General features: G+C 45.8%; 1 protein-coding gene across 2 annotated transcripts in view; it reads left to right on the forward strand.

The window, feature by feature from the left end:
- Positions 1 to 23,398, forward strand: part of TEX2 (testis expressed 2) — a 106,921-nt gene extending 83,523 nt beyond the window's left edge. Inside the window, exons 8-12 of one of the 2 annotated variants that reach the window (XM_082678714.1) lie at positions 9,410 to 9,542; positions 15,657 to 15,782; positions 17,422 to 17,631; positions 19,930 to 20,050; positions 21,732 to 23,398. In XM_082678714.1, the coding sequence (XP_082534840.1) occupies positions 9,410 to 9,542; positions 15,657 to 15,782; positions 17,422 to 17,631; positions 19,930 to 20,050; positions 21,732 to 21,854 (713 nt within the window). In that variant the 3' untranslated portion in view covers positions 21,855 to 23,398. Of the gene's footprint in view, positions 1 to 9,409; positions 9,543 to 11,758; positions 12,095 to 15,656; positions 15,783 to 17,421; positions 17,632 to 19,929; positions 20,051 to 21,731 lie in introns of those variants that run through there. The other variant, XM_082678715.1, reaches the window with a different exon arrangement.
- Positions 23,399 to 24,185: the final 787 nt, after the last annotated feature.

The following is a 24,185-nucleotide window of genomic DNA, read 5'->3' on the forward strand; positions in this document are numbered from 1 at the left end:
TGGATCCTTACAGGTCCTCCTCCACATGCCAGTTAAGGGGGGCCCGGCCCCGCATGGTCACAGCCCTTGCCACGGTGAGAGGCAGTGGCTGCATTTCAGGCCCACTTACCCCTCGTGGCTTCTCGTCTGCATGTGCCCCTCCCTGGATTCTTACTGGGAGCTGCCCCTCCTCATAAGTAGTGACATCTTTGCCTTGCCTTAACCTCTAGGATGCAGATTCTTTGAGCTTCATGTTTTATTCTTTCTGTTCCTTTCCACTCCAAGTAGGCACTCAGTAAGTGTTTGAAAAATGAAGACTTATATCGTTGGGCAGTATTTTGAGAGTAAAGGCTCTCTGCTGGAGGGAAGTTCTCTGATTTGGTTTTTAAGACATGTTACAGACACATTATTTATGCCTACCTGTGTATGTGTGCATGTGAGAAGGTGATTAAAATGTGTGGAGAGTTTGAATACAATTATGATGTAAAGATTTATGTGTATTTTGTGGCACCTTGACAGAAAATTTAGTACCCAGGAGTCTGGTGAAAAGAATGAATTAGGTAGGCAAGAATACTCCATGAGCAGAAAGGGAAAAACCTCCCTGTCATGGAAGTATTCAACTTTTTTTCTAGAATATCCCTCTCCAAGTGAGCCTCTTCCCACTTAAACTGGATTTACATTCTTCCTCAAAAGGCTCAGGAACAAAGTAAGGGAGAAAATAATTACAACTTTTCAAGAGAGTGATATTCGTTTTGAAGTAAATATTTTGTAAGGTTGATAGACTGTAGCATCTACTTTTGTCTCTGTATGGCTGTATCAGGTGGCTCTTGAACATATTTAGTGAAATCAAGTTCTGTGTTGTATACATTTGATGTAAATACAGAGAGTTTTTTTTGTTTTAACACTACAACTAGCAGCTCTAACAAATCTCTCTAGCACTATTTCAGCTAACAGTGAAGTCCATATTTCCAGGTCTTTAGCATCCCATCGATTTCAGAGAACGATAGACCAGAGAATTATTTGCAAACCCAGAAGTCCACCTAATAGCACGTCGAAATCACCTGTGACCACTTAATTGTGTCTACACTTTGATGAATCTGAGTGCTCCTAGGTTTAGTGAATTTCTGGTTCACTAAGAGTAAAACTAGAAAAAATTCTTTGCAAATGGTCTAGCTAGAGTTCTTTCAACCACATGTGAAATTTAAACAGCTGCATTATCTATGTGTAAGGTGCAGAGCTAGGATCTTCGTGCCGACGGCATTCCAGGGCTGCCTGGCTCCCTCTGGCTCTGGGGGCTCTAGGTTGCCCTTTGCTCTTTGCCTCTTTAGGAACTGACTTGTAACGAGCTGGTAAATGATCAGGTAACATAAGCCTCCTGAGAGTCAGGCTTAAAGAAGGTAAATAATACGTGTGCATGCTTTATTTTCTAATGCATTAGCAGTCTCTTATCTCAGAACTGTCCTTTGTTGAACTAGCAGAAATTTCCAATGCGAGGGGAGCAGGGCCATAGCTGGGCTTTGCGGCATCTGAGAAGCGTCCCTGTGGCTGTGAACTCTGCAGCCTCCCAGGGCAGCTTTGTAAGGCTTCGAGTGAAATTCACTAAATGCCTAAGTCTCGAGTCTCTTTCCCGTTCCTCTGGAGCCAGAGCTGCATCAAGACGTTTTATTATATAGATCAAAGCTTTTGCCAGTTTTTAATCCATTTGAGGCTTACTTAACTCCTTTCAGGGCAAGTTCTAGAGATCTGCCTGCTTTATGTAACAAGGGAAGAAATGTTACTAAAGAAAGGAATGATAAAGCCTGTGGATTTTAAAAGTTTGATCAAATTAGGTTTTTCCAAGTCTGCCAAGGCTACATGTGATGGTATAACAGAAATGAACATGAAGGGACAATGCATCTTGGATTCCATTGCTCTAAGAGAAACCTTTCCTTTGGGGGGAATGAAAATCAGGAGTGACGTGTTAAAACTGACTCTGGAAAGCAGAGTTCACCTTTCAGGGAACTGCCCCCTAGGGTGAAGGGGGCTTTGACTGCTCTCAGGAGGGGGCGCCTCCCAGGGGATCCCCCTACACACCCCACACCCTTATTTTTGGTAATATTTCCTAACTTGTGTTTGTTTGTTGAAGGCACATGGCTTGGGAGGGATATTTGGGCCAGAGCTGCTGGATCGCTCCAGCCTCAGGATGCTCTTCTTGAGGCAGCCCAGAGCGGCGGTTCTGAGCTCCAGCTCTGGGGCCGCACCGCCGGGCTCACAGCTCCTTGTCCTTGGGCAAGTTGTTAACCTCGTCACTAACTCACTCCTCTCTCGGGGGGGAGACTGATGGCACCCACTTGGTGTCTTAAGTGAGTTAATACATGAAAGGCACTCGGAAAGCATCAGGTGCCAAACAAGCTCTAAGTGTTACTGTTGTTATTTTCACCAACATCATCGCTGCCTTCACTGCTGCCGCTCTTGGAGAGTTTAGAATGTGAGTGGCTGAGGTGTTCAGTTGGCCCATCCTACAGCTTGAGGCTGGCAGGTCCTCCCAGAACAGATGAAGGGAAAAGGCCATTCCTGCTTCCAGACACACAGCCAGGTTCTAGTGCAGTGGATAAGGGGAAAGGACCACCGTTCCCAGGACCGGAACCGTGGCCGGAAGGTGGAGAGGATCTGAACCTCGGAAACTGGCTGTGCACCTCCTGTCTCTGACCCCTGCCCGCTCCACACACACCTCACCGTGGGGTGGGGGTGGTCTCCTTCCTTCCCTACAGAGCAGGGCCTCCCCCCCACTCCTCATCCCCACCCCAGGCTGCTGTCCCCGGGGCCTGTCCTCGGGGGGCCTCCAGGCCAAGCCCTTTCCAGTTGTTTTATTAACTCTGTTAGGGTAATGTTTGCTCCTTCGTTCATTCAACAAATACTCATTGTGGGGAAAACCCGAATATTTAGAAAAGGGAAAAGGGAAACATTACCCATCGTTCCACCATTCAGAGATAGCCAGGATGACCATTCTGCTACATTTGGTACATTCTTGGTACATTCTCTCCTAATCTTTTTTCTTATGGATAAAAATTAATTAAAAATGTATAGCTCCTTTTTCAAACCCTTAAAGAATTGGGCAGATTGACTGTTTAGACTTGGGAAGGCAATCAGAGGTTCTCTAGCAGGACCCTGCTGTGTTTAGATGCATAAGCCAAAGCCCAGACAGGGCGTGATGTGCCAGAGATCACTCAGCAGCCTCGCTTTTCCGTGCTGCTCCGCAGCTTCTAGGCCAGAGCCAGAGGCTTGCCGCGCGTACCAGCTCCGGGCCAGGCCACCCGCGTTTGGGCCCTACTCCTTCATTATCCAGCAGCAAGGCCTTGGGGAGGTTTCTAAGCACTCAACACCTTGAGCTTCTCATCCATAGAGTGAGGATGGCAGTAGCCTCTCCCCTGTTGCTTGTGGAGGAGATTAAACGCTTCATGTCAGCACTCAGAGAGCACACGTGACACGCGGGAAGCCATCGGTCTTCGTTACTGCTGCAGCTGCTGCAAAGCTTGATGAGTAGAATCTTCCCGAAGGGGTTTGGTGGGGACCCTCGTCTGTCAGCCAGGTTCTTCTCTTCCATGCCTGGGACTAGTGACCTCAGAGCAGTGCCTGCAGGGGTGTCAGCAGTGTCAGAATGAGCCAAGGCTGTGGACTGTGACCCCTCAGGTTCAGATTAATTAATTTAGTCTTCAGGGCTTTTGCTACGCGGAGTTTGTCTGCAGATGGTCATTGAGCGTCCACGTGGACAGAGTGCCGCGTGGCACCGTTTTTGCCCTGTTTCAAGATACCCGATTAACAACCCGAGTTTCCACCAAAGGGCTTGGATTCTGTGGAAAGATGACCATGTCCCACAGGAAGAGGAAGCTGGTCTGTCTTCAGAGATGCCTGTAGTTGTGTCTGGCAGGTCCATCATCTACATTTGTCTTCCAGACCTTGATCTGTGGTGCCTGGTGCCTTTGTTCAGTGCTGGGACTGAAGCTACTCTGCCAGCGGAGTATTGCAGAAAAGTGGAACCAGGGCAATCTGTGAGCTGTCTGTTCCTCTGGCTACACCCTCATCAAGAGGGCAGCTGCCTGAGGTCGGTCACGGTGACAGGGCCAGACTGTGGGGCTCAGCACTGAGAAGAATGGCACATATACTCTCTGACCAGATCTGTGTTGCACAAGGAAAATATACCTTTTGTGGGAAAGGGAAAAAAAATACTCATTTGTGGAACTTGGGTTGGGGCGGGGAGGAGAGACTCTGATTTGGGACTGTGTTAACCTTGAAAGGTGGAGCTGTTTCCAAGAACGGTTACAGGTAGACAAAACCAAAAATGACATCTGTCCTAGGGTACACATCCAATTACAAGGAATAATACTAGTTTTCTGCAGCATCTGAGTGAGCAGTATGGCACCAGTCTGTTTGCCAGGGACGAAACGGTCACTGATGTGGTCGTCTAAGAGCTGAATAACTCAAACATCTGTTCTTGGTAAAATCAGTGTATTATTAAATCTTCCATTTTAAGAGCTTTTGTTTTTTGGATGCCAAATGTTGGCTTTCAGAGTGAAAATCAGCCATCAGTTACGGGTACAGGGATAGTGGAGGAGCAAGTAACATGAGCCAGACCCTGTGAGCAAGGCTTTAGGGCCTCTTACCTCCTCCTGAGCAACCCCTGCCCCATTAAACCTGTTCCAGTGAGACTGAGGCCTTTTAGCTATTTTAATAGTAAATACGACGGTGAACTGCTGAGTGAAAGTACTAGATTTATTCGAGCACAGTAGGACTGCTCCTGAGGCCATGTAGTCTATTAAATCAACTACCAGGGAGAAGGCGGAAGAACCTCTGTTCTACTCGTCTCTGGTGACACGTACCAGGGCATGTGTACTATCTCTGCTGGCATCTAGGTCTGCTCTGCACCAGGTGGCCCAGGCCGTCGTTACTCTTCTTCAGGCATAAACTTCCAGAGGACAGGGATTCACTTCAGTGTCTTGAGCTCTGATAGCTTGCGTTAAGAACTAAATAAACATTTTGAGGTGGAGCGAGCAGTAGCTTTTGCCACAGTCTGAGTAGCAGTGGTGGTAACTGATCCTTCCCTCACGAGGCTGAAGAGAAACAGAAAAACAGCCCTCCGAGCTCCTCAAGTCCTTGTGTGAAGACTGACTGAAGTTTGTCATGTTCATTGTTAGTTGTGTTTCCCTTGTAGCCAGTGAAGGGCCGGTTTTTTAGGGACTTGTTGGTAATCAGGTGCCACCCTTCGCCACTGGACAGCCTCACAATGTGAAGACCCCTCATGTGGTGGAAATTGTTACGGACTGAATGTCTGTGTTCCCCCCAAATTCATATGTTGAGGCACTAACCTGCAATGTGATGGTATTTAGAGACGGGGCCTTTGGGGTGATTAAGTTTAGATGAGGTCATGGTGGGATTAGTGCCCTCATGAGAAGAGAGACCAGAGAGATAGCTCGCTCGCTGTGCCACATGAGGACACGGGAGAAGGCGGTTGTCTGCAGGCCAGGAACAGAGCCCTCACCAAGAATGAATCGGCCAGCACCTTGATCTTGGACTTGCAACCTCCAGAACTGTGCCAAATAAATGTCCGTGTTTCAGCCACGCAGCTTGTGGTATTTTGTTACAGCAGCCTAAGAAGACTAAGACAAGACCCTTTGTGTTCATGCCCTTTCCAGAGAACCTCTCAGGACTGGCTGCCTTACGCATATTTAAAGATTTAAAAAATTGCCTTGCTCCTTAACTTCTGGTTTTTGTCCTTGATCACTACCAAGACCAGATGGTTACAGGAAGCAACATTTTAAATGAAATGCCTCACAAGCAAGTCTTAACCTTTGTCAAGAGCCCAGAAGAAAAAGCTCTGTTCCTGCACTCACCCAGGCGAGGAACATGCAGCTCGTTAGGGTTAGGGTGCCACTCAGAGCACAGTGTCTGTCCCCACTTCACAGTGTTGCTACATTTGTCCTCATTGAGAAGACAGCCTTTCTAGTAACTGCTGATTTCGTCTTTCAGTCCTGCAAGGTGGGAGCTCCTGACTCACCCTTTATGTAACCACGTGGTTTCGGCTCTCGTTACGTGCACTCCAAGGTTTTCAGGGAGCTTTTTGCCACTGAATCATTGTCACAGAAGCGTGTTTTTCTTTGCACCTAATGTTAAAATTGTCATCTTACCCTCATCTGAATTCAAGCACGTCATATTAAGATAACTTGTTTGAATGTTTGCAGTTTATATCTGTATTTAAAGATTCTCAAACCATTCTTGACTCCTTCATATCTACACTGAGAATGGGGGCTGAGCAAGGCCCCGAGGGTGGGCCTCATGGAACATCTACAATGATACAAGAAACAGGCTTCATCCCCTACGCAGGAGCTTGGTCAGATGTCCTCGCCTTGCCCGCTCCCCAGCCTGGACAGGGCTCTCTGGCTGCCCAGTGCAGCCTCTTCCCTCTGGCCCCGTGTCCTCCTCTGGTCTGGTCTGGTCCCCGTCTGCTATGGCAACAGCAGCAAGCTAGGCTGTAGCCCAGAGTGGTTAGAAGAAGGAAGTGGCTGGTGATGGATGAGAAAGGGGAGAGCCCTGCCAGGATGCAGCCAGAGCCAGGCTGTACAAGCCGTGTGGCCTCCCCTGTACAGATGAGGAGGCCGGTGCCTAGACACTGAGAAACTTCCAGGGGAATTCAAGCCCCGGTCCACGTGACTGGACTCCATGTGCTTTTCCCTCTTCCCAGCCTCAGCTCCCGGCAGGGGGGCTGGACCACACGTCATTGAGTAGAATGTCCCGATGACTGGGGTGTGGGCCAGCTGTTTACCAAACCTGTGTCCATATCCCCTCATTTAAAAAACAGACAAACAGAACCTTCCACTTTATTATAACAAGTAAAATTCTGGTGCCTTTAATATGACAACCTTCAAAGGCAAATACATACTAGTAATATTTATTGGAAACCTGACTGGGATTTTCAAAGGAAATGATTATGTCTGAATACATACCGCAACCAGGTAGTTTGAGTCTATTGATTCTCAAGTTAAATAAAGCTGGCGATATACAAGAAGAAATATCTTCTTTATTGATGTTCCATTTATATTGAGTTTAAAATCTACTAATATCAAGCCTTTTGCCCTAATTCCCTGTCTGCTGGAAGTGATTAATGACTAAATGTCTTTATTAAAGCAGATGTGCCCTTTATTTCCAGTAACACTGCCTCTGAAGAGCAAGCTAATTAATGATTTTTAAATGTTTAACGTAAGCAAGAAATAAAGCAGTTTTGTGTGTTGCTGCAAAGAAGACATTCACAACTGATCTGCATATCACTTAATTAAACCAGGTCATTCACAGAAAATAATTATCTTCAATTATGATAAAAAGAATTTGGTGAAAGCAAAATGGAAATTATTCTGCCTTTAGTGAGGAGTTACACCAATAGCGCTTACTGAAGTCAAGAAAGCAATTATCTGAGGTGGTGGCCAAACAGGGGATAAGTTATTTACTGTAATTGCTTGGAAATGCGGCTGTGTGTGAACAGTGGTTTTAGATTAATTTCCTTCTTCCTTTTAGATATTGTCATTTGTCTTATGAGGATCTATAAAACTTTATTTACATTTAAACACCCACTTGAAGGACCATGTTTTTTTTTTCACTGTATTATTGATTTATTCTTTTTGCATTTTAAAAAAGTTACACTTGTTGAATATACTGTTAGTACCCACAAGCCAGCTAGCAGATCTGGTTTTTTTAATTAATTTTTTTTTATATAGCAGGTTCTTATTAGTCATCAGTTTTATACACATCAGTCTATACATGTCAATCCCAATCTCCCAATTCATCACACACACACACCCGCCCCCCCCACGCTTTCCCCCCTTGGTGTCCATACGTTTGTTCTCTGCATCTGTGTCTCAACTTCTGCCCTGCAAACCGGTTCATCTGTACCATTTTTCTAGGTTCCACATCCATGTGTTAATATACGATATTCGTTTTTCTCTTTCTGACTTATTCACTCTATGACAGTCTCTAGATCCAGCCACCTCTCAACAAATGACCCAATTTCGTTTCTTTTTATGGCTGAGTAATATTCCATTGTATATATGTACCACATCTTCTTTATCCATTCGTCTGTTGATGGGCATTTAGGTTGCTTCCACGACCTGGCTATTGTAAATAGTGCTGCAATGAACACTGGGGTGCGTGTGAGGACCATGTTTTGATGGGAAGTCCATGAGGTGTTACAGAGCTTGGATTCGGTTAAGTCACAGCATAGTCTGTCCCACCTGCTGAATCATAGGACTCTGGGGTAGAAAAGGTTGTGAGATGACTGACCCCTATTTGCATTTTAGACTTCTGGTCAGTGGCCACTTCTGCTTGGTGGACCTTCCCAGTGAAATTCCACAAAGCCAAAAGCCTCTAAGATATGCTCTATGCTCTCATTGACCTGAGTGTCTTTTCTAAGGAACAGGTGGTTTTTTGTTTTCTTTTTTAACATCTTTATTGGAGTATAATTGCTTTACAATGGTGTGTTAGTTTCTGCTTTATAACAAAGTGAATCAGCTATACATATACATATATCCCCATATCTCCTCCCTCTTGCACCTCCCTCCCTCCCTCCCTATCCCACCCCTCTAGGGGGTCACAAAACACCGAGCTGATCTCCCTGTGCTATGCGGCTGCTTCCCACTAGCTATCTGTTTTACATTTGGTCATGTGTATATGTCCATGCCACTCTCTCACTTCGCCCCAGCTTACCCTTCCCCCTCCCCGTGTCCTCAAGTCCATTCTCTACATCTGCATCATTAAGGAACAGGTTTTTCAACTAAGGTACAAAGTGGTTACCCAACTTTATCTAGATAATCCTGGGGCTTGAACACGAATTCTTTTGATTCCATTCCTACGCAATTTCCAGAAAGAAGAGGGTTCTAAAAGGTTTTGTCACCATCCTTATCATACCAAGCTAAACCTGAACCATTTTCTGTGCCCCTCCCCTCCCCCACCCCCAAACAATAGATAATTTTAAGAAAGACAGTGGTTCTCACTTGTGTCTTTAAAGAGCCCAGCTTGCTGTGAAGTCTCTGCACCTCTCTTCTGCCTCTAACCAGCTGGGACAACGCAGACCTCGTCCTGGCTTTGCCCTGGCACAAGCCATGTCCTCCTGCTGGGAGTGTGTTTCTTACCCAAAGTGAGAAGAACCCAGAGGACAGGACCCTGAGCTCACTGTGACCATTTTAACGGATGTTGAAATACTGGCAATTTGCCAGATGCTTGAACTGTTTCCAGAAACTTTTCTTTTCACAGTCTCTTCTTGCATGCATTGGTAGTACAGGCAATATATATAGACTTTCAATGTGATACCTACTTAGATACTTTAAAATATAAATTTTAATCTGTCACTTATAGTCATGTTTTTCCAGTGGGGGGGAAAAAACCTTCTGTTTTTTCACCATTTCTCCAGGACTCTGGATCGATTTGGAAATGTCCTACAACGGGTCCTTTCTGATGACTCTTGAGACCAAAATGAATTTGACCAAACTAGGTAAAGAGCCTCTTGTTGAAGCCCTGAAGGTTGGAGAAATTGGCAAAGAAGGGTAAGGGGCTATATGAATTTACTAACCCAACCCTGGGGAACCACCTCCTTCCTCGAGCCCTTGAGAAGCAGCTTTAATGTGTGTAGCCCCAGTGTTGAGCACGAGCTTCATGTAAGTGCTTCCTGGCCCCGGAGGATTTCAGGGAATAGTTTCCTGGTTTCACCCCCTGCAGACTGTGAGTCCCCGCCTCTGCTCAGTGCCGTAGGCCTTGGTGCTGCCAGTGGAGCATACAGTGTCGATTACCTGGAAAGCATCCCTGACTCAGACCAGCCGGGCAGGCTGCACAATAAGATGCTTTGTGAAGAGAAGCATCATCCAGCAGGTTCCTCCTTCAGCTTTGCAGCCACGCACAGCACTGTGTGGGCCAGGCTGAGGTGCTTCAGGGGGCTGCCTGCTGTAATCACAGCGTCAGAGTTATTTATAATTAGACGATTGATCTTGTAGCCAAGAGGGTGCTCCTAAAGTGTTTGGAGACGCCTTCCCCCTAAATAATACAACGTCTATTTTCTTAGTAAACTCCTCTCTTTGTAGAAGATACTGCATCTGTTGCCGAGTTTGTCTAATTTAGTAAATATTTACAATTTGTGAGATAGTTAATGAAGCTGATTCTTTTTCTTAGATGCCTAGAATGGATAAGCTGGAACTGTCACATTCCCACACACCTTAAAAATGACTGCTTCCGACTACACATTTAAATTATATTATTGTTTTTACCAAACTAAAAATGCTGATTTGAGTCTGCTTCTCACATCTTCAGCCCCTTTGCATGGAATTAGCAGTACAGTGATCGGAAAATGCCACAAGGAGCCACCTTCTCAGCATCTAAATATAAATATAAGACACAGGCTCTTAGATGTTTGCTATATTATGATGCTGACCTGATGCTTGTATTCATACTTGTGGTGAAAGCACAGTAGATGGGGGAGTTGGATCATACATTTGAGAACGTTCTTTCACTAAGGTGATTCCGAGTTGTCCAGGTGACTTAATGAAAATGTTCATATTTTAAATTTTGGAGAATTTCACTTGCTGTATGCAGTCTAACCTGTATCTGTGCTATTTTCCTTTCACTTTTCTACTGTTTTGTTAAAATGTGTTTGGATTCGGCAATCTGTGGATTGTGTTTTCCGGTGAGTGGTATTGATCAGCCCTCCATGTAGCATTTCATACCCCATCAGTGCTGAGCCTCATTCGGCCCCATGTGACACCGCGAGGAAGCTTGTCCTTTCATCATGTTCCCCAACATAAAGGCACCGTTTGTAGACCTGAGTGGATTGAGATCAGGAGCATTTAAGAGGCTTTCCTGGGGGGAGAGTCGTACAGACTTCCTTGATTCGTATTTCCGGGGTCCTGATCTAGCCCTCTAGTCAGACTCAGCTTCTGTCCCCAGCTGCCCCGACCCCGACGCCATGCCCAGCTGAGCGCCATCAGGCCAGCCTTGGGACAGCAAAGTTGCAGAACCAGCTGCCAGTAAAACCAAGCACCTTAGGCAGAAGCAGTCTTGAAAATGAGCTCTGACTAACCGGGAGCAGGACAGAGCAGACTTCGGTCAGGAGCATTTGTGCAGGGAGCCGTTTCTGGAAACAGCCCTGTGCTGGCCCAGGGCTGCTGGGACTCCATTGGAAAGAGGGGTCTTGGGAGCAGGTAGGGCCCCACCACAGCCAGGTCCCTGAGATCCTTGCCACTGAGGCATTCCATGTTCACTGTTATTCATGCAGCTCTCTTGGCACAATTTCAAGTTCATAAACTCAGCTGATTGGAGGACAGACACGTTTCTGAGCAAGCAGTGCTTCTCTAGACTGCATGAAAAAAGTCCTCTGCGTTAGGATTATAATGGTGTTATATTTAATTTATAATATATATCTAAAGCACCATTTTTTTCCAGTAGAGTCTGGTATAAAATGTTTTGCTTCTTCCTGTGAGGGTGTTAAATTTTATGTTGATGTGTAATTGGCTGTCATTTAATTTTAAAAGCAAGGAAAAATACAATCTCAAAGCACTTGGGAGGAAAACGCCTGGATAAATGAATCCTTAACCCTTTTTTGCATAAAGGACCCCCTTGGGAATCTGAGAGCTCTGGATCCTTCCCCCAGAGAATGCCTACACAAGCACCATTTGGCTCACAATTTCTGGGAGCTTCGAGAGCCTCTCAAAAGCCCATCCATAGCTAAGAGCCTGATCCCAGAAGTGATTCTAGCATCACTTCTCCTCCTCAGTCAGGAGCTATGGAATCGCCCTGAGGCTGGATGCCAGAGGAGAGGCAGAGCCCCTGCACCTGTGGCTGTTACCGAGCGTGTGATCTTTGGTTTCCTTGAGGAAGCCTCTCCTAGAGCAGCATGTGTGAGTGGTGGGTCCGCGGCAGCCCTTTCCTCCAGGCCCTCCCTTTAGCCTGTGGCCGCCTGTCCAGGGCCTCACTTCTGGGCAAGGGCTTGTCCCCTGCCGTCCTGCTCTGGCAGGGCCTCTGCTTTGTCTCGCTGCTTTTGTCTGTCCCCCTTCAAGTGTGCAAATGACTGTGCCGTGGGGAGTACCTGAGGAGGTGCTGCTCAGCCTGTGGGAAGTCCTGCTTACTGTAGAAAGTTTATAAGGACCCTGAGGCTGGTGGTAAGAAACTGAAGTCTGTGTCGCTTCACTCTAGTGAAGGCCTTTCCCTTTGAAATGTGGGTACCCTTTATATTTGCAGACATTTTTCCTTGAGTCTTTGTATTTCCCGAATAGTCTTCTTGTTACACATTGTAGTTACAGTGACTTTGGGGCGATAGGCACTCAAAATGGAATTCAGGTGGTGAGCTGGGCAGTCTGAACTTTAGGAATTGGCCTGAAGGGGACCTAAGCGAGTCAGGAAGGGGAATGTGCTGCTCGTTGGCTGCTCTTTAAATGCACATCGGGGCGGGCGTTTCCTGGAAGGCCCTTGGCCCGTCCGTGCTCTACCACGGCAGCCTGGGCTGGCGTGCAAGTCCCTGCATGGGGCCCCCACCCTGACCCCTGTACTGGGCCGCTAGTCCCCGGTGTACCCAGGTCCACCACCCCGCCCCGAGGCCCTGATATTCTGGGAGCCCAGTGCTTGTCACCCACGCCGTGACTCAGTCTAGCTCTGGGGGTGTACGTGCACGTGTGTGTGGCAGATACATGGGCCCGACTTCTGTTAAAGGAAACGAATGCACTTGCGTGAGCGTGGTCCCCCTCCAAGCAGTCCTCACTGGGCTGTTTAATCTAATTATGCACCCTTCACTTCAAGCATTTTTTGGAGCTGCTTTTTAGAGTTGCCTCCGGAGTCTGTGACATTCCTTTAAGTATTCTGAGTGACAGCAAATCTTCCTACTTTCTAGATGGATTGGATCTTTGAGAAATTGCCAGACGTCGTTCAGAGGTGATGGTGATTATGAGACTAAGAAATTAAATGTTTTGTTCAAGACAGAGAGTATCAGTGATAAAATAACGCACTTTTTCTTATGTGTCCGACTGCAAGCGCATTTCCAAAAAGATTTTTAGCAGAGGCAGCAAAACTGGAATAAGCCCTTTAAGGTGACTCTTGAAAGGATATTACACTTATCTCGAATTCTAAGGTGTGTTTAAAAAAGTAGGCTTATCGTGTTCTAGCACATCTTATATAAGAATGTGCAGGGTGTCTTTCTCTGAAATTCATCATAAGGTTGAGATCACAAAATGCATGTTCGGTGATAAAACTTGAATATCTGCCAAATATTTAATTACACTTTTAATTAGTAAGTATTGGGTGCTGCATAGTACAGCCCCCTATGCCGAGAGGAGAGGTACCATTTGGTCACAGTCAGAATTTCATGTCATCTGATCTGTTTTAACTGACAGAGCATTGTCTAAATGATTAACTTCAAGCCACAAAATTTGTCCTGTTCTCTGTCCTGTGGAGGATTAATTCAGGAACCCGAGAGCTCACTGCAGTGCTCAGCCTTTGGCATCTTCTGCCCCAGGTCTGGAGGCTGCCAGATGACAAATACCAGTGGGGACAGAAGGGGACAGTGGTTCTGCGGGTCTCACTGTGGTCCAGGATGCTGAGGCAGCCTTTTGTGCTCTGTACCTTCCTTACCTGGCAGCACGAGGTCTGAGCCAGGGAGCGCAGTCGTTTTACTGATGGAGCAGTAAGATAGGTTTCTGAGATGGTCGTGTTATCTTTGGGGACTTAGCTCCCTGACTCTCTTCGTCCCAAGACCCAGTGCAGGCTTTCTTGGGAATCATATTTTACCTTTTATGTAAAAGCAGAGCTCTGTGAGGGCTGCCTAACCCTGGAAAGCGCTGAGATGGTTTTGTGACCAGCACACACAGGTGAGCATTTCCTGGACTAGCCTGGCTTCTGACGGAAGGAGGAGGAGTCGGGTGCTGTCCCCGTGGCCAGGGACAAGAGGCCTTTGTGTCTGCAGAGGGAGTTTCCCTTTAACGCTGTGCTCCAGCCTGTTGGCTAGAGCGCTGGCTCTAATGTTTCAGGGCCAGGATCAAGGAGGATCCGGGTGTCCTGCCAGGGAGGACATTTGTGCTCGGTCCTCTTACAGCCGGGCTCCTGTTTCAGGGCGGAGATTTCAGTGCCCTCTTCCCAGTGCTGGGGCCTCTGCTGGGCCTTCAAGTCCACACTGGCGGGTGTGCTCTGCCCTTGGGTGCCCTTGGCCCTTGTTGGCCAGGAGATGACTGCCCCCGTGGGCTTCTGGTGGCCCAAGGAAAACCCCAAAGGGTTACGCCCGCAGGAAGATGGGACCTAAGCTGCGCTGCCTTCCCCTGTCCTGGTGATTTTTCTCCTTATCAAAAATACAAGGCCCCCACGTGCCACAACTAAGAAGCCTGTGAGCCGCAACTGAGACCCAATGCAACCAAAAAAAAAAAAAAAAATACGAGGCCCACGCTCTGCCTAGTGACCATTTGGTAGCTTAATTGTGTTCATTCTGTCCCCATTAAGTCTCTGAGCCTCAGAGATGGGCCCTGCTTTCTGCCTCTCTGAAGCAAAGCCACCATCCAGGGAGGGAGCTGCCTTCTTTGGGGCCCAAGCTTGGCCAGGAACCCCCAGGGCCCTCACAGGGGAACCTTGATCACTGGCTGCTGCCAGCGATCCAGTGGAAACTGAGGCTCTACCCTGGAAAGATTAACGAGGGACATTGCTCTTTGGTGAAGTTTTTTATTACTTCATTTTAAAAACGTGGTTTTTTAAATATAAATTTATTTATTTTTGGCTACAGTGGGTCTTTGTTGCTGTGCATGGGCTTTCCCTAGTTGTGGCGAGCAGGGGCTACTCTTCTTTGCGGGGCGCGGGCTTCTCATTGCGGTGGCTTCTCTTGTTGTGGAGCATAGGCTCTAGGCGCGCGGGCTTCAGTAGTTGTGGCTTGCGGGCTCTAGAGCGCAGGCTCAGTAGTTGTGGCGTATGGGCTTAGCTGCTCTGCGGCGTGTGGGATCTTCCCGGACCAGGGCTCAAACCTGTGTCCCCTGCTTTGGCAGGCAGATTCTTAACCACTGCGTCACCAGGGAAGCCCTAAAAATCGGTTTTAAATTAGTACTTTTCTTGAAAAGTTCCTGGGTTCTCATGTCAGTTGCTTCCTAGAGTCCCTTGAGATTTGTTGGTTGTTGGCTTTTTCTGTGACCTTCAGGAGCTGGGGCAGGTGTGGGCTAGGATACGTAATTTCACTAGGAAGGAGTCTTGAGCCAAAACTAACAGGAGGAAACTAAGCCAAAAAGCATAGTTGTTGAACTCAGCCAGAGTCAGGGGACTTGCCTGAACATCCCCGTCATCTGTGAGGTGGTCATGGCGCCAACATGAGCTGTCCCCTCCCCCGTGCAACCATCGCTCTTTCCACTCACCCTCCCATTGGCTACGCTGCACTGTTGACGAGATCACTGCATTTTGTGTGGACTGCATCACACTCGCATCACCTGTCTTTCTGACGCATGCACAGAATCCAGCCCTTCAGGCCCAAGTCCTCTGCGGTCCTGCCGGGGACTTGGCACTGAAGGGTCTCCGGGAGGACCAGGCCAATCCGAGGACTCTTGGATTGGGCCTCTTCTGTCTGGGCTGGGTGGGGGAGAGTGATGACGCGGTAGCAGTGGTGGCGGTGGAGCCTGGCGCTGGGCCAGCTGCCGTGGTGACTCTGCCCTGATCAGTTGCAGGCCCAGGGCCTTCTGTCTGGCCGACAGCGACGAGGAGTCCTCCAGTGCTGGCTCCTCTGACGAAGACGACGCACCAGAGCCTGGCGCAGGAGACAAACCGCTTCTCCCAGGGGCTGAAGGGTGAGTGGATCCAGCTTCTGGGGTCTTCAGGGGTCGGGGCTGCAAGTTGGGAGTGAGCTTTTATTGTCTTTTCCTCTCTGATCTTCCTTCCTCCTTCACTTTGAGTGAATGATTTTTGCATTAATAACTAAAAGCCAGTGGGATAAAATTTCATGCCCCAAAGCAAAAGACCTGAATAGCTTTCCCTAATTAAGAGGGCCCAGACCAAAATGGTTTTCTTGGGCCGTTGGAATAAATAACAGAGAATTGAAGGGCGTGTTTATCACAAGGAGCACAGATTACACAACAGCTCCCCCTGGTGTGGATAGGGAGCATTACTTACCTTCTGGCGGGTCACACTTGCTGCTGTTGAGCTTTTAGCTCCTACAATGTTGAAACATTCAGGTGATTTCTTCGGTGAATTTTGAAAACGTGGGTCACTTAGCTGATCTTTTGGATCATGAACTACATTTTGGTGGCTCCCTTTGCCTGTTACTTGGACTGCTGAATGATCAAAGTGCTTAGGCTGCCTCTCTGTAAGGATCTTTTAATTATTTAAAGTGAGTGAAGAAACTAAAATGATAAAGAAACCAGGTGATTCAGAAGTATTTGTAAGAAAATATCAACCTATTCACTTTTGAAATCCTACAGAAGATGAAAAGAGAATCTAGATGTTTGAGGAATTGGGACTAAAGTTTGTGTGCATTATTTAAACTCTCCCCACCTGACCTTCTTAAGAATAATTGCTTTTGCCTACACACATACCCATACTATTCCTGACACTCTGGAACTGTGGAGGGTTTTAAGAGCAAATATCCTCTCTTCATAGGGCAGTCTTAGGTAGATATGACCTGATACAGGAGAGCTTGCTTTCCTGGGCTGCTGGCATATCAGCTGGATGCGGCTTTTTTCTTTAGATGCTCCTGAGCCCTTTGACAAGTCGTTGCTGCTCAGAGTCGCTGTGACACCATCTAAAAGGCAGATGTTTTACTGTGTTTTGTGGCCGTGTTAATGCAGCCTGATTTCTTATTTGCTATGTAGAGATGGTGAGATTTTGCTCAGAGGACACTGGATTTATATTCAGTATTTGAAGGTTATAAAGGAGAGCAGGTGAGATGCCTTCCCTGCTTGCACTGTGAGAACTTGGTCTGACTCGCCATTGTCAAGACTCAGGCTCTATCTGATGTCTGCACCTTGTCTAAAGTTGTAGTTCTCTGGACTTCCCTGGTGGTCCAGTGGTTAAGACTCCGTGCTTCCACTGCAGGGGCACAGGTTCGATTCCTGGTCGGGGAACTAAGATCCTGCATGCCATGCAGCGCAGCCAAAAATAAATAAATTAAATTAAATTTAAAAATAAATAAAGTAGTAGTTCTCACCTGGGGGTTATTTTGTCCCCCCCCCCAGGGACATTTAGCCATGTCCAAAGACATTTTTTATTGTCATATCTGTGGGGGAACGTGCTATTGACATCCAGTAGGCTGAGGCCAGGGATGCTGTTAAACATCTGGCAACATCCACAACAAAGAATCGCCCAGTCCACTGTGTCAGTGGTGCTGCAGTTGAGAAACTCAGGTCTAAAGTCAGGTGAACACAGAGCCACCAACTTGTTTGTGAAGGAACAAAATCTGTACTAACACCCGTCTGTGTCCCTCATTTAAAGGTATGTTGGAGGTCACCGAACAAGTAAGATTATGAGGTTTGTTGATAAAATTACCAAGTCAAAGTATTTCCAAAAAGCAACGGAGACAGAGTTCATTAAAAAGAAGATTGAAGAAGTCTCCAATACACCACTGCTGCTAACTGTAGAAGTACAAGAATGTAGAGGAACCTTGGCGGTCAACATTCCACCTCCCCCGACCGACCGAATATGGTGCGTAGAGGGCCCCTCGGGGTCAGCCAGTGATTCCCCTTCCTGCGCGACCATAAAAATCCCATAAAAATTGCTGACCCTTGACACTATGGAAAGTACCTTCTCCTGGGAAGAAGCACTTCCAAACGTTTTTCATGGAACCTTAACATTAGTTGTAAATCTGATTCTGTCTTCTACTGTGAGTGGTTAATTCACATATAAAGACTCACCTTCACACGTTAGGAAGAGTTAAGGTTATTGGTGAATGAGCTGTTATTGGGATGAGCTGTTTCTATTCTTGGTCTTCCTCCTCTCTCAAGCCAACCCTTTCCACCAGTGAGAACAGCTATCATTTGTAGACCTCTTATTGTCTGCCTAGCCTGGGGTGTAACTGCTTCACCTGGCCAGTCCTCACAGCATCCTGCGGAGATAGGGCCATCGTTATGCCCACCTTACAGATGGGGATCACACATCCAGCAGAGTCCTGGGTGGTTAGGGAAGACTTCCCCAGGTCAGATCTGGATGTTAAGGAGGCAGGAGCATGTGTGCTTGGTAACTGTGGTAGAAGGTCTACCCAGAGAGTTATCATTGGACTGAACCAGTGGGTCTTAACTCCACCTGCATATCACAGTCACCTGGGTGACTTGTTAAAGCTATGCCCAGCCCAGCCCCCAGGATTCAGCAGTTGGGGGGACTAAGCTAGGATTGAGAATCACTGAAATAAATTTTTCATGGGCCCAGCAGAAGAAAATCACTATCTATAAATCTCAATTTTAAATTGACATTCAAATGTGCATAAGGGTATACAGGGATTGCATAAAAGACCTCTTTGTACCATAAGCTACAGTCGTGTGAAAAAGATAGCTCTGTTCTGTTATAGAGTGAAACCAGCATGCTGGTACACAGCCTTAGTGTTCAGAAGGGCTTGTAGGAATGATCACAAAAGGATTTTTTAATTGACTGATCATTTAATGATGATATTGGTGTTTCCCAGTAAAAACTTTAAAATACCATTTTAGATTTTATTTTTAAAAAGTAATGTTTTCACTGGAAGAACATGAAGAAAACAGAAAAAAAAAGCCTGTAACCTTACCATCCAAAAATAACCAGTTAATAAGTAACTTACTGTACATTTTTCCAAGCCTAATAACAAATCTTTTTTAAATAGTAAGAGTTGATACGTTTCTTCCTCTTCCAAGCTTTGACTTAGGAGTTACAAATGCCACTGCTCAATGGGAGTTAAAATTAGAGACCTCTAGGCTAGTGCCACGCAGCGCATGCTCGAGTGCTGAACTGTTTGTTATTAATCCACAAAGATACGTATAGATATTGAGAGTGTTTAGAAACATTCATAGCAATTTGCCATTTTTATTGTACAGGCAGACCTCATCTTACTATGCTTTGCTTTCTTGTAGTTGCCGATATTGTGTTTTTTACAAATTGGAGGTTAGTGGCAACCCTGCATTGTCAGATGATGGTTAGCATTTTTTTAGCAATAAAGTGTTTTTCAATTGAGATATGTACATTGTTTTGCACACTTAATTGACTACAGAATAGTGTAAATATAACTTTTATATGCACTGGGAAACCAGAAATTCACGTGACTCACCTTATTGCAGTAATTAGCTTTATTGTGGTAATCTGGAACTGAGCCCACGGTATCTCCGAGGTGTGCCTGGATTCTTTAAAACATTGGTCCATGATGGGTTGAAGTTTTTAGTTTGATAACACACAGTCTCTTGACTGGATACCTTACCAACAATTCTGAGTGCCAGTCTGCTCCACTGAGAAGCCATAATTATGGTGTGGAGTGTGGAATGAAAAAGCAGGTTATAGAACGTTTCTATTTACGTATGCATATTAGGAGTGTGGGGAGAATTGATCCCACTTCTCTCAGTGGTCCTGTCTTGGTTATGAGACTCAGAGAATGTCTTTTATTTTCTGCTTTATACACTTGTATATTTTGGATTTTGTAACAGACATATCCTACTTTCATAAAAATCGAAACAAAGAAGATCCTTTCCATTTTAGGAAAAACAAAAACAAGAAACAATGCCCAGGTCATGGACTTTTCCGGTGGCATTTCCTGGCTTTCTTAGTTTGTCACAACTGTTCTCAGATCATCACGGCCCTGGGTCCAGGGACACAGGGCGTTCACAATTCATACTTGCTGCACTGAAGTGCTTTTTAGAAGGGATTTTCGGAAGAAGAGAACATTTAAGTAGTGATAAAGCCTTGTGTAAATGAGGAATGTTTGTTCTTGGTACTGTCCACTTCTTTTCTTTGATTCTAAATGTGGTTATTACTCGTCTTTAAAAGGTATGGTTTCCGGAAGCCACCACATATCGAGCTGAAAGCTCGGCCAAAACTTGGAGAGAGAGAAGTGACTTTAGTTCATGTGACAGACTGGATAGAGAAGAAACTGGAGCAAGAGTTTCAGGTACACCTGCAGTGTCATCTAGTGTTTAATGCTGAGGCTCTAAAGGCTCTGGGTAGAACAGAGGTTCTGAACTTCATGTGGGTCAGGATCCTCCTTGGAAAATCTGGTGAAAGCTATGGACCCCAGGAAAGTACACATATGATCAAATAGGCGTAAAGTTTCAGGTTCAGTTTCAAAAACTCTGAAACTCATCCACAGAAGCCTGTGAAGTAGTCTTTAGAGGAAACTCAAAAGGTAGGGGTCAAAGAGCAAAATGACTGTCTTGTACCAGTAGGCCTGGCGAGCCGTCCATCTGCTGGGGCTATCTTTGGACTTTTCCCCGGGTGGGGCCTGGAATTGGCCAGCTAGTAGCACGCGGGCTGTGGTGGTTCCTGCCCTTGTGTGGTACCCATCTTGCTTGGTTTGTTTTCAACAAACGAATTGTTTGTTTGTTGCAACAAACATTCTGTGTGTAGCTACCACCTACCCTGGAAGTCCAAAGATGAATCAGGCCTGTCCCTCCCCTGTGGATCTTCTAGGGTAGTCTAGAGATCTTCTGGAGTTGACTAAGCCAGAGCTCATTCTCTAAGCCTGTCTTCTGCATTCTGCCACCAAGGGAAATAGCAGTGTAGCTGAGGCCCTGGAATGAGCTGTTTCTATCAAATTTTTATCAGGTTTTTGAGGCATAGTTGTCTATTAAGGTTTTACGGATTAACAGACTATTTACTTTGTAGTAAATTTCAGCTTTTGAAGAATACCGGTATTATTTTTGCAGTAGTATATTTTGAGTTATTGCCTTTAAAATTATATATTTTTTATTATTTAAAAGCTATAGGTTAAATATAACTAAAAACCAGTCTATGGAAAGCTTAATCTTATCTCCAAAAGGAAAAGTACTTTGAACCTAATTAGGGGAAAGACAATCTCATGCCTTCAGTTCTTTTCCTTTTTCTTACCTCCCTAGATCCTGCATTAGGAATTTGGGTGGGTCATCTCTTTTAGGGGTATTGGGATATTAGGGTCATCTCTTTTAGGGGGCAAACTTTGGTGCATGGTATTTTTGAGGCAAGTTGGGAAGTTGAAGGGTAACTGCTTGCATTCTCCCATGGCCGCCTGTTTTTGTTTTTGCTTTGGAAGAAAGCATTGCTGAAGTTGAATACATTGCCAAAATTCACTTATATAAAATAAGTTTATAAACAGATAGGCAAAGCACCATTACTGTCAATCACTCATTATCCTTTGGGTGTTCACTATAGTAGGATTTCTTTCATACGTAGCTTTAACTGGTTCTGGTTTGATAAAACAAAAATTTAGCTTACATTTTTGTTGCTAGGATTTAAATGGATAAGTTGGCTTATGTGTGTTGGAATATGTGTTCTGGATATAGTAATTTGGAAATACTATGAGCAGCTTACGCTCTTAATTCTCTTAATGTTATTTATCAATTCATGAGTCATTTTATTACATGCACATGAAATCAAAGGCTGCTTCTTCCTCAGAACTTACTGGGTTCTTGTGTTCGTGCACTGGTGTGATACCTCAATGCTTTCTCAATATCATAGAGGAATTAGTTTGGAATGTGTAGGAAAAGTTGTTTCACATGTATTTTAAAAACTAGTCTAAAGCCTAAAATTATCAGAACACACTAGGGCAACTCTGAGAAAAGAGCATTCTTCCACATGCCTGTTCCTTCTTTCTACAGAAAGTTTTTGTCATGCCAAACATGGACGACGTTTATATCCCTATCATGCACTCAGCCATGGATCCTCGCTCCACTTCCAGCCTCCTGAAAGACCCACTGGTGGAGGCTGCTGATCAACTGTGATGGGTGCAGACCTGGTGTTCCCAGTATTATGAGATGAAGCTCAAGGTGTGGGGTTCTCGGCTGCCATCTGGGCTGTAGCACTGGCCTTTCCTCGTGCCACAGCTTCTGCCCTCTGCCTGCCGGTGCCCATCCCACTGGGAGGTGTCCAGTGAATGGGGTCCAGATTGCCTCCTGCAAAGCTTTGACTCAGCAAAGGAAAACTGGAAGGATCGTCACGGTGGATCCAGAGATTACAGGTGACCCCCACCATGGCTTTTCTAAGTCTACCAGTTTTTGTGGCAGCAAAAGAGCACATTAAGAGCGAAGCTGCACAGCTGGAAGGCTTCCCCTTGCCTCCTCGATGCCTCCAAAGCTTTTTCTCAGGCAGCCAGTGCAGTGGAATGTTTTCTCACTTTTACAGTTTGTGTGACGCAGCCCTCCACACCAAGAGAACGTCAGTGTGGTTACACATGTGGAGGGTGGGGAGTGGAATTTTGTCAGCTATTTCTTTGGTGATAAAAAGATATGCATAGCAACTTACTCTTCTTATCAATTGTGCGTTTTGGAAGCAAGTAGCCATAGAACATACACTCTAACACACTATCAGCTGGGGCGGGAACCGTGGGATTTATGTGACCATTAGGCAAAGCCATGAGATCAAACCATCCCACACCTTTTACCAAGGAGGTACAATCACCTGGTTTCTGACTAATCCCAAATGTTTTCCTGAGACTTGAGCATATGTGGAAATATCAAACAAACCTAATGACTGGACTGGGGTGGGGCCAGAAAGCCAGAGCCACCGTCCTTCCACCTGGCACTTGCTGTGAGCTCTGGGAAGCTTTAAAGAGGCATCTTAAATGCTTTGTTAACCTGATTGGTTTGGGATGTTTTGTGGGCAGTTTCCTTTTCTGATGGCCAAAACCGGAGACTGCTCTCTATCATCTCGAGTCAAGACGATGCTGATGTTTGCTCAGCATCAAACACTACAGATCTCAAAATTACCGTGACATTTAACATTGCCAACTCTATTTTGTGCATTTGTGTCAGAACATTTAGTTTACAGGTTTCGGGGCTCTCTCAAACTGTGTAATTTGCTTTGAGAAGTACACTCAATACAATTTTTTAATTGTTTAAAGCTGCATTCAACATCAAACTTAACCTTGGGTTAACTTTTGACAACTTACATCTGTGGACAAAGCTAATAGTGGCTTTTTAAACAGCAACAGCACCTTGCCTGAACGGGACTTTAAAGAAATTAATATATTGAAAAAAACATATTTGAACCCTTATTTGATTACTTTAACTGTACCATTAAAACATTTGACTTAAATTATCGGACCATTCCAGTCAGTGTACTGTTCTGATTTCTCATTGTGTAGGCCAATTTGCCTGTCAGTGCGCATGTCTTGTTCGCTGGTCTTATAATTTTTGTGCAATAATTAAAGGCAAAGGACTAGATGCACTATTGTGTAGAGATTACACGTGACTGTACCCTATTGCACTTAATCAAATAGTATGTGGGGATTTACAATCGCTTGCATTGTTTCACAAAATAAATGTCTCATGTCAAATACTAGATAAGCATCTAAGTCATTTCTACTTGATCCTGCTTAGATAATAGGAACAGAATAAACTGTGGTACAGCATAAACCTGGGCCCTCAGCTGCCAGTAGCAGCTTGTTTCTTGGGCCGTCACTGGACCCGTCCTGTTGGAGGATCCAAAGTAGACCACACCCTGATACAAGGAAGGCGCTAATTATCCTCGATTCGTATTTTTTAAAGTCCTGCTTCTGGGGCTTCCCTGATGGCGCAGTGGTTGAGAGTCCGCCTGCCGATGCAGGGGACACGGGTTCGTGCCCCGGTCCGGGAGGATCCCACACGCCGCGGAGCGGTTAGGCCCGTGAGCCATGGCCGCTGAACCTGCGCTCCGCGACGGGAAAGGCCACAACAGTGAGAGGCCCGTGTACCGCAAAAAAAAAAAAAAAACAAAAAAAAACCCTGCTTCTGAGCTAGAGTTTACACCAACTGCCTACTAACCCTGCTAACTTGGGACCCCCTCCATTTAGTACCAAAGGGGCTAGACATGGCACTTGTGCATACCTGCCCTTCAACACGTGCTGCCTTGTACTCAGAAATGATGCACGTTTCACCTAAATCCAGGAGGGATCGTTATCACCTAGAATGTGGATTACGAAGGAGTGATTGTGCATTTATTCAGGTGCCTATGTTGTGCCCCGCAATGCACAAAACCGTCATTGTGAGCTGTTCAAGCTATCTGGGGCATAAGCAGTTGACCCTAAACGGCGGTTTTTCTAAGTGGTCCGCGAACACACCTCAGCCAGACGAGTT

This window comes from Grampus griseus (genome assembly GCF_964374135.1).
Source record: "Grampus griseus genome assembly, chromosome: 20".
NCBI classification, from domain to species: Eukaryota; Metazoa; Chordata; class Mammalia; order Artiodactyla; family Delphinidae; genus Grampus; species Grampus griseus.